Genomic DNA, 11112 nt, shown 5'->3' on the forward strand with positions numbered 1-11112 from the left:
GATATGTAGAAAGCCCGAGATGGACAAAACACAATCGTCGGTGAAAGTAGGAACAAGAGGAGAACGAAGACGCCAGCTGTGATAGCTGTCCGGCGAGCCGAGTCCCCCGCAGTGCGGCGGGAACAGAAGCAACATTTTATCAGAATGCAGCCAGTGATTGCTTCCCAGGCATGACTAAGGGCCATACCGCTGTTTTTTTTTTCTTGGTACTTCCCTCTACATGCACAATAAGGTTTTATGCCCTTTCAATTTTTATCCAAAAAAAATTTGGCTTTGAGAGCTATAGCTGTTCCCTTCCATTTGCTTCTCACCATGTGCATGAATAGAAGACCAAAAAAAAGAGAAAGGCCTCTGCATTTGAAGCATGCAGCACCTAAAGGTATATTGCAATAGCAGGACTAAATGTAGGGTCAGCAGCTTCAGCAGATTCCAGAACGCGGAAAAGTAGCTTAATCATATTGTCTTCAAATGCCGACCGAGGCAATAACAGTCTATGAGTCATGTAATAATAAGGATTAATATGGTCAGCAGAAATTGCACGATCTCGTAAATGACTGCTTCCAGGCATTAGTAATTTTTTAAAATTTACAGCAACTGGCTGAAATGTATCTCTTAGCAGAAATTCTCTAAGTATACTCCAAGAAAAACAGGGAGCACTAAGTGATTTAAACACATACTATATGCAGCATGGCAACATTGAAATTCTTCCGCTTTGTCCCCCGCATCAAACACTATTCCCTTTTTGTTAAAGGAGTACAGACACCTAATTTTGGTGGCATGTTTTCTTCTCTAGAATGATGCAGAAGACACTACTATGCATGAATCACCATGTGATATTCTTCTACAACCGCTAAATAATCTATAAACAAAGTTTTTCTGTCGTGCTGTTTTGGTTTCAACAGCCGAACGGTGGCTGTGACGTCAAAGAGTACTTTTGTGTCACGTGAGGCATGAAAAAACGTCCATATAATCGCTGCTTCATCGTTTTAATTCACTACAGTGCTGAAGCCAGCCTTCCTCAAGAGCCAGAATGACAGCGAATGTGGAAGCAGTGATTATATGGCCGTTTTTCATGTCTCACGTGACCTGTAAGTACACAATGTCACAGCCCTCATTCGGCTGTTGAAACCGAAACCAAAACAGCATGAGAAAGAAATGCGATTATAAATTATTTATTGGTCATAGGAGAATACCAGGTGGTAATCCATGCATAATAATGCTTTACGCATCATTACAAACAAGAAAACACGCACCCAAAATTTCGGTGTCTATACTCCTTTAAAAATTCTTGCCTTCAGGTGACTAGCTAAAAGCCGTGAACAAATCTACAACACTTCATGATGCCCATGTGCCAGCGATGCAAATCAGGTCACAGATCAGGGGCCTTTCTCTCCTTAAGGTAATGTGGTGCTGGATGATAATGATGAATTTTTATGGCCCAAGGGCATCCATGGCCAAAGAGCGCCAAGGCACAAGGTTTTTTTTTTTCCCCTCAAGGTGGGGTCAAAGACCCATTTCCCAAGCATTTCACCCCAAACAAGCCGAGCATAAGGCAGGGGAAAGCTTGTACCCATTGCATCACCGGTGGGTACCTGCCGGCACTGACGATCGAACCCCGCACCTCCCACATGCGAGGCGGATGCTCAAACGACTATGCCACCGCTGCGGTGGTAATGTGATATGCTTAATGGTGTGAATCAAAAGAAATGAGTGTAAACAGAGAGGATGAAAAATAAGCTTCAAGCTTGTTTTTTGCATGAGGTTTGTAACACAGTCACTGTTGATACAGTGCTTAAGCCAGTTTGTTCGATATGCATTGCAGGTATTGGCAAATGAAAAGTAAAAAACAAACTGTCAGCCACTTCAAGGAGATGGGCAAAGGCTGCAAGCAAGAAAAAGGTAAATTCCTATGAAAGTTGGATTTCAGTCATTTTAAGCTACAAAAATGTCAGTCTACGATGTTCATTGAAAATGCCTCGCAGGGAACACTGTAATGTCTTGCAGGTGCACAAACACCACAATGCTCCACATCACTCATTTATGCTTGTCTTCCAAATTTTTAGCCTTTTTGGTAAATTTAGAATTATGGACATGTTGACCGCGGCGGCTGCGTTTTTATGGAGGAAAAACGCTAAGGCGCCCATGCGCTGTGTGATGTCTGCAGGTTAAAGATCCCCAGGTGGTGGAAATTATTCCTGTGATGTCTGCAGGTTAAAGATCCCCAGGTGGTGGAAATTATTCCGGAGCCCTCCACTACTGCACCTCTTTCTTCCTTTCTTCTTTCACTCCCTCCTTTATCCCTTCCCTAGCTTAGGCCCTGTTCATGTGTCCACTGATATACGAGACAGATACTGCACCATTTCCTTTCCCCAAAAACCAATTATTATTATTATTGCTTCATTGTACCTAGTTCCTCCCAGTAGATGTGTACAAAGAGACGTGGCACAACAGCTGGCTTATTGCATAAGACTGAATCCCTCACCTTTAGCTGTGTTATGCAGAGATCAGATACACATCTAAAAAGCACATACCGTAAATCTCATGACAGCTAGTCAGTACATCAAAAATCACATTGATCAGTTTTTCAGTGAGAAAAGCATTATGCATTTAAACTTCTGTGAACCTGGTATGTTGATTATAGCCAGAATGTCCGTTCAACAGGAACAGGAACTGCGACAAGGCTTCCACTAATGCCAGCAAGCAGTTTTACTCACCCCTTTGCTACCAGCATGCGGTGGAAACACGTGGCTTCCTCTTTTGTTTTCCTGGTTAAGAGAGTAGCTCATGATGTCTGCGGTGGAATTTTGGATGTTGTTTGCCAGTGCTGCAAAAACAAAGGATCACCATTCAATTACGAAGAAAACTTCAGGGGGTGGAGGGGTGAGGGGGGGGGGGGGGAAGGGGGGGGGGGCTCATTTTAAAACAAATATTCGATAAAAACAACCAGGCGAGCAAACGTCTCGTCTAAAACAAGCTGCTTATTGAGCAAACTTGTTCCGCAATCTGTACGCTAACAGCATGCAATGAGCTCCAAGCCATTCAAAACAGCTGTGGCACTACTATGTTGTACCAGAAATGCACGAGCTTCACATCTACATACGTATTCTTGCTTTTTGGTTTATATTCATACTTTGTGTCTCTCTGCAGGGTCTTGATATTAAATTTTCTGCAAGGGTGCTACTGCTGTTTTGAGAAATAAGAAGCAGCCTTGTAACATGCATTTTAATGCCCTCTTTCAGAGCAGAGCATAGAGCAGAATGTACGCACTGCGGTTGGACAGCAGAGTGACCTCTGAAGCCCCATACTCCTGCAGGGTGCAGCTGAGGTCAAGGGGCCGAGTGGGGACACCTGGCCGCACCAGCTGGTAGCCTTGGGGATCCAGGCTTTTCTCTGTGCAGACGTTCTGGCGAAGCTCTCCCAGCGTCGTGGTCAGGGGCAGCCGCAGAACCATCAGCTGCTGTCGGGGCAGCCGCACCTGGATGCGCTGGGTGGGCTGAGTCCCCCAAAAAAGATGCCATGTAGCAACACAGGGGCCAGAACATAGGACATGGGGTCATTTATACATGAAATATGCAATCACAGATAGAAGCTCCCATTACTGCAGGTAACAATTTAAAGTGGCTCTTTTAATTCAGGAAAAGCGGCTTCAGTAGACCAGTCTCACTGAACTCCCCCCCCCCCCCCCCTTCCTCCGCCTTTTCTTTCCTTCTTGAAGAAAAGTGCTCATTCATCACCAGTCGCTTGATGGCTTAAAATGAAATCATTCAGAGGCCAGACTACACAGCAAAGCCTAGGCACGCAAATATGAGAGTTTCAAAAGTATCCAGGCAGGAAAACCAGTCACACACCTCGAACGGTTTTGATGGTGGCCTCATGCCTTTACGCTGCCAGAAAGCAGGGTCTGCAGTCCCTCCCCCAGTAGCGGGGGCTCCTTTGGGCACAATAAGCAGATGGCTCACATCAAGCGAGCCAATGGCTGTGTTGGGCTTGCATGTCAGCATGTCACCTCGCTCAGTTGGTGCCTGTACAAAGTGGCCGCTCGGGTTTATCTTGTGTGCTGTGGCCACCTGGACCAGCAAGTCCATCACAGGTGTCCTGAAATTAGAAAGAAAAAGCGATGAAGTGTGAAAAAACATTTGGGATTCATTGCATGGGTGCTGGAAAGGCACGTCATGCAGGGTAACAGGCACAATCTGAAGCCTTATGCAGTTCACTTAAAATTTCTGCAGCCCCACATTGAATGAAGTTCACCTGGCATTAAGCATTCACATTGAAACGCGATAATTTCAGTCACACATATTACAATTAAATAAAACATTGTTTTGCTGGAAACAGCCAGCTACAGAACCTGGACGTTTAATTATGTTGGAATCATGTATAGGTGGTCTCATTTCTAGACTACTCCATTTGGTAGAATAGTTTCCGCAGAATAGCATGTGTTCCGAGATATTCTCCCTCAGTTTCGACTGATTTCACATAAATATACTTATGCATGCAAGGCGGTAGACACGAAACCCTAGTATGACACGTAGCTGTCAGTGTTTTTAGATTAGCTTTTGTGTCAGGTGCCTCTTCAGTTTCGATAGCCCATGGTGAAAGGGAAACAGTCATCAGCTTCACTGATTGCTCTATGCCGTTGGCAGGTGAAACGCCGCGTCACGTCAATAGGAGCTTTACCCCGATCGCTACCGCTTTGCATGTGTGTGGATCTCCAGCTGAAAATTTGGACGCAAATATCTCGGAACACACGCATGCTAGGACAATTCTGCAAAACGGAATAGTTTAGGAATACAACTGCCTCTTAGTTTCCAATATAAACATATAAACGATATAAGCCCACCGACTAGAGGCACTAAAAAGCTTATTAATCAATTTTAGTTAGGTGTCTGACGGCTGTTGGAAAAACTGGAAAATTGAAAATTGTTTTTTTTTTTTGTGTGGAAAGGAAATAACACAGTATCTGTCTCACATATCGCCTGAACATAAGGGAAGGGATAAAGAAGGGACTAAGAGAAGAAAGGAAGAAAGAGTTGCGGTAGTGGAGGGCAATAATTTCGACCCCCTGGGGCTCTTTAAGTGCACTGACATCCATCGCACAGCACACGGGCACCTTTGTGTTTCGCCTCCATCGAAATGTCCCCGTGGCCACATAACTATGTGCAGAGGTGGATTTAATTCACACACCACTGAGTGCCTAATTTTAAGAAATCATTACATCTTCTAATTTTGAACATTCTGTATTGTTACGGAGTACACGGACACGAGCGAACACCGAGTAGCCCTCTAGGCATCGCACCGACACTCCGTCATCATAATCATACTCGCGGTTCAGTCAGACTTCATCGTCGTGACGTTTATCTCTCTCTCTCTCTCTCTCTCTCTCTCTCTCTCTCTCTCTCTCTCTCTCCTCTCTCTCTCTCTCTCTCTCTCTCCTCTCTCTCTCTCTCTCTCACACACACACACACACACACACACACACACACACACACACACACACACACACACACACACACACACACACACACACACACCACACACACACACACACACACACACACACACACACACACACACACACACACACACATCTTAATTTTTGTTCTTTTTTCTTTTATTAATAATCAATCTCTCAGCTGCAAAATAATTACACTATCAATTCCGCACTCATTACAACACCACTAATTAGATTCCCTTATGCCATACGGCATATACGTACAGGTGCCCACAGAAGTTTTCAGAACACTGATATCATGAAGAAACCTGAACTTACTCGCGGCACGGTCAAGTATTCAGGAGTGTAATATGCAGACCACACTGAGAAGTGCAAAGCACACCCTTCAGCAATTCACAGCCGCACTCCTCCGACTACCTGCTATAATTTGTTGTAACTGTAGTAGTTTTTGTGATCCGAAAACTTTTGTGGGCACCTGTACGGTAATGCGCGTTGCAGTTGCTACCGTTGTCAGGTTTTTCTAGCCCATTTGCCGGACAGTGCAGTTACTGTAGTTACGCGTGTTTACTGTACAGACGTACTAAAGCTCTCTATTATTTTGTTATCGTGCTGAAGCGCACATCCGTGCGCTTGTCTTTGTCTGGTCCTGCTTTTACGACAGTTTTCGCCGCTCACTACTCTCCGCATATCCCCAAGTCTGCCTTAACTGCTTGCTTTGATCGGCTCAACGGCGCCCAGCATTCTCTCTGCGTTGCCTGAACTACAGTGCCCGAACCGCTCTATTCTGACTCCATGTGTCGGACAACGATGACAGATCGACTTTTCTGCTCAAGCTGTTTCGACCAGGGATGAGCAAAAGGCTGATCCCAGTTTAGAGTTTTCAGTGAGACTTCCTGAACTTGATATTTTTAATCAGTACCCCGAAGAATATTGATATCCTTTTACACGGCACACAATATTCGGCTTTTACAACACAACATGTGGCGCCATCTGGATGGCGCGTGAAAATTCGCCAGCTACCGAGAAAATTTCTGGATGAAAACAAACGCACGTCAGCGCGATCCTCTTTGACAATAATAATAATAATAATAATAATTGGTTTTGGGGGAAAGGAAATGGCGCAGTATCTGTCTCGTATATCTTTGGACACCTGAACCGCACCGTAAGGGAAGGGATAAAGGAGGGAGTGAAATAAGAAAGGAAGAATAGTGCCGTAGTGGAGGGCTCCGGAATAATTTCGACCACCTGGGGATCTTTAACGTGCACTGCCATCGCACAGCACACGGGCGCCTTAGCGTTTTTCCTCCATAAAAACGCAGCCGCCGCGGTCGGGTTCGAACCCGGGAACTCCGGATCAGTAGTCGAGCGCCCTAACCACTGAGCCACCGCGGCGGGGCTCTTTGACAAAGCGCCAACTGCGCATGCGAAGTGACATGAGTGTGCTAGCGGTGCTCGCGGCTGCCGCCAACACGAGTCGCTCATGCACGGTACAGGCTGCCGCTTTATTTTCCACCAACAGAGCTGGGAGAGGCGCGCATGCGCAATGCGGCGGCGTGAGAAAGGCGAATCGTCGAAACACAGAAACATGGCTATCCAGTACGAACGTAGGGCAGTACAATCATTCGCAGGTAGGGCGAGCAATGCTTTTTTTTTTTTAAGCGCGAGGGCGCTACTTCGCTAGCAAAGCCCGAGGTATGTGTGAAGCCTCAACATTTCACCTTTGATGGAGCGCCAGCGGCGAGGCCTTGCGCAGCTTCTTCCCCCCCCCCCCCTCCCACGGCTACAGTTCACACTACTAATAATTGGCTTTGGGGGAAAGGAAATGGCGCAGTATCTGTCTCATATATCATTGGACACGTGAACCGCGCCATAACGGAAGGGATAAAGGAGGGAGTGAAATAATAATAATTGGTTTTGGGGGGAGGGGAAGGAAATGGCGCAGTATCTGTCTCATATATCGTTGGACACGTGAACCGCGCCATAAGGGAAGGGATAAAGGAGGGAGTGAAAGAAGAAAGGAATAAAGAGGTGCCGTAGTGGAGGGCTCCGGCATAATTTCGACCACCTGGGGATCTTTAACGTGCACTGACAGCACACAGCACACGGGCGCCTTAGCGTTCTGCCTCCATAAAAAGCAGCCGCCGCGGTCGGGTTCGAACCCGGGACCTCCGGATCAGTAGTACAGCGCCCTAACCACTGAGCCACCGCGACTATACTCAGAATGTAGTTTTCGTGCACAGAGGCGGCATTGAATACCGCTGGATTTAAACTAGTACTAAACAATTATACGCAAAATATTAAGAACACTTTCTTTAATCAGGTGCAAATATGACAAACCCTACCACTTCATAAAATTCAGTTGTAACATGGTTTCAGCTGTTCTGGCCCGTTTGATGGGCATTATTTCAGAATTTATCCTAAAGAATTTGTTCCCGATGTGGTCATAACACGATCAGCCACTCGCAGCAAGCACTAACGGGGGTATACAATAATCTCAGACGGGGCACAAGTAAAGCTAATTTTAAATTACATTTTTATTAAAATTTCAACATTAATTCTATTTGCGCCATGCGGTCCGCAACAGCTCCACACTATAGTTTATTCATCGCGAAACCTTTCTTTCGTTTCCATATTGGCCATGTTGACTAAACTGTTATGCGGATCCACATCTTTTCTTCTTCACCAAGGTCCTCTTGGGGCGCAGAGACCGAGCGGTCAACTTGTTACGCAAACTGCAGCTTATACATCCCCAGCAAGAAATGCAAATTAGCGATTGCACCCCTCATTCGAGAAGCGAGGCACGCCCGGCCATTTAACCGCTAAGCCTCGCTCCCGACGGAGCCCCGGGGCAAGGAGACCGGGCATCATATAACACACACGCACTGAATGAAATGCTTGCGCAGCAGGAATTCTGCCAAGGGAAACAAAAAAAATCGCACATGGCGGCGAGCCAAGAGCGCACTTGTAGCATCTTCGTGGTCGTGGCGAGCACGTGAAAGTGCTCGGCAATCGCGGGCGCGCTATGAGGCTACGCGGTGCGCAGAGCAAGCAGAAGAAAGGAAAAGTGGAGAAGAGACGACGCGACGGCGGAAAGGTTTTGCCATTCTGGCGAGGTAGCGTCGCTCGTACGTCCCCCGGCCGCCACAAAGCCACAGCGCTGCGACCATTAGAATCGCTGCTTTCCTTTTCGAGTCTTTTGTCACGCGTGCGTCGTCCTTTGTCGCGGGCGAGCACACGCGCGGACATGCACACACATTGCCTCTTCCTCCTGACCGGAGCACCAGCCGCAGCCATGTGAAAGAGAGAAGAGAAAGAAAAAAAACATTCTTTTTTTTCTCCGACTGCGATAGCTAAGCGGTCGTGCCAAGAGGAAATCTCGCGAGCGTCTTTGAAGAGGAGGGGAAGGAGGATGCTTTTCCTTGATCTATCCCATACGCACACCGCACAAAAGGAGAAAAAGACGTCTTAATAACGACCGCTCGAACGAAAAACACGAAAGCGAAAGAAAGAAGTGAACTGAAATACACATGTCGGTTTAAGAGGGCCGTATAAAGAAAGCGCGTCAAAAAAAAAAAATAGCACGGGAAAAACCGAAGAAATCTGTGCGCAGCCAAAGCGCAACAGGGACGATTAAGGTATGTGGTCTGTGCCTCTCGCAGGTAAGGACTTTTGTTCATCGAGGTACTCGTGAGTTGTTCAGTCTCTCTGTCCCGTGAGTCCTGACAGATCCAGGCCGCAACATGTAAATATATAATTCTGATTCCGATCGATCGACGGGCCAAACTTTAAAATTCATGCCTATTAATAATGCAAGAAGAAACTGCAGATTACCAAACAGCATATCAGACACAGGATTCATTATTTAGTCGCCAGCGAGCGCTGCGCAGTTGCTCGTCGAGGCAGCTAGCGGCGCGCTCGTCGACAACGAATATGAGCCAGCAGTTTAACCTCGATGTAGTTATTCCCTTTACTTGCATAAGTCCGCAGTGCAGCATCCGTAAGCTCAAGCGTGCCAGATTACCATCAACTGCGGCCAAGTCTGCAACAGCTCTAACGACACCCCCCCCCCCCCCCCTTTCCTACAAGATTTCCGGCCCTTCCTGCTGGAGAATGCCCTGAAACGTGACGAGCGAGGCTACTGAGGACTGAAGTCTGTCCAACCCCACCGTCCCCCGCTTTTGTCCTTACACCAAAACCCGCCGGATGTCGAAAAATTCCGTTTGGTCAAGAAGTCTGCTGACGTCACATGTGTCACGTGACACCTCTAAAGACCACTCGCAGCGCGCTGCCAGAGTTCACAATTCATCGCTATCCGGCGCGTGAAACCGGAATCCAGGAGCTAACGGGCGTATTTGTATACGCCGTCAGTCGGTCACTGTGGCGTGCCGCGCCTACAGCGGGGCAATTCAAGACAAGGCGGGGGCAAGACACTGTTGCCACGCTTATCGCAATATGGCGTTACAATGGTAACATCGCGGCGATAAGGTGGCTTCTTCTCGCAGCACGGTATCTTTTTCAGAGAGGCAACAAGCTCCCTAGAGTACCTCTAGGACTGAGCCCCCACCCCCACCCCCCTTCCCCCCCTTTCTGTTTTGCTCCTAGAAGGGCACCGGCAGCAATTAAATGCATGGGCGAACTGTGGCGAGTATGAAAATTGCTCGACAGACCTGCCTCCCCTCAAGTGAAACACAGAACGGGCACACCGAAATCTATTTCGTCTCGCGCGAATCGTATCTTCCCGAGTACAGGGTTGCGGTGCAAACGGCTACAAATCTATAACGGCGACACTGCGTGTACAGATGCTGCAATCCAACGTCCCCCACTCACTAGCTAAGCTCGGTTAGCTTAGCTCGCTTACCTTGGTCAGCTTAGCTTTGCTTGCTTGCTTGCTCGCTGGTTCACTCATTCACCCCCTCACTAACTCGCTAACTAATTCATTCTGCCATCCCCCCCTACCGTACCCCGCACTCATGGTCTTCGGGCCTCCCGCTGGGGCACTGCTTGCTCCAACTCAGCCGCTGCCCTACGTTCGTGCTTTTCTCTCCCGTGGATCGTTCCATCGGGCCGACTGAAAACACGCGCAGAGCCGTCTCGCTCAGCCTTCTGCACAACTCGAGTTGCCTGAGCATTAGTGGCGCAGGCAGACGGGCACTTTCTTTTTCTTTTCTTTCCTTAACCTCAGCATGCCGAATGTAGAGCCTTAGACAAAATTTTACAGCCCAAGAGGGTCAGCTTCTAACCCGTGCAGTGGGGCCCATGTACATACACAGCATCCGTGCAAGTCCAAACCTTCGGAGGCGAAAACACCAACGTTCCTCTTATCTTCAAGAGATAGCCACAAGTTGTGTCCAAGAAGCAAAACCCCCCGGGCTCTGAACTTTTGACAAAGGCTGCGCTGTACTTCTCGAGCGAGCCTGTCTCGTGTCGTGTTGTGCTCGCGCTCCCTTCCTGCTGTTGAGTTCGGCGAAGTTGGACATGGGGGAGGATTCCCTGAAAACCACCGCGAAGGTGAATGAGACCCCCCCTTGAGAGATACCCTTTGCTGGGAGAGACTCCCGACTGCTAAGAAGCTCCCTTTACTGAGAGGCACGTACTCTCAGTTGCTCTCACCTGTACAATATGTAAATAGTCTTTGTATAAAGTTTTCCAAGTTTTCTTCC

The 11112-nt window shown here is 47.6% G+C and overlaps 1 protein-coding gene across 1 annotated transcript in view; it reads right to left on the bottom strand.

Annotated features, from left to right (window-relative positions):
• The window catches only part of LOC144125709 (uncharacterized), a gene marked incomplete in the record, with an annotated part of 78781 nt that overhangs the window by 19384 nt on the left and 48285 nt on the right, over positions 1–11112 (bottom strand). Inside the window, 3 exon segments of the mRNA XM_077659341.1 lie at positions 2715–2824; positions 3268–3493; positions 3849–4095. Of these exon segments, the coding sequence (XP_077515467.1) occupies positions 2715–2824; positions 3268–3493; positions 3849–4095 (583 nt within the window).

Source organism: Amblyomma americanum, chromosome 3 (genome assembly GCF_052857255.1).
Source record: "Amblyomma americanum isolate KBUSLIRL-KWMA chromosome 3, ASM5285725v1, whole genome shotgun sequence".
NCBI lineage: Eukaryota > Metazoa > Arthropoda > Arachnida > Ixodida > Ixodidae > Amblyomma > Amblyomma americanum.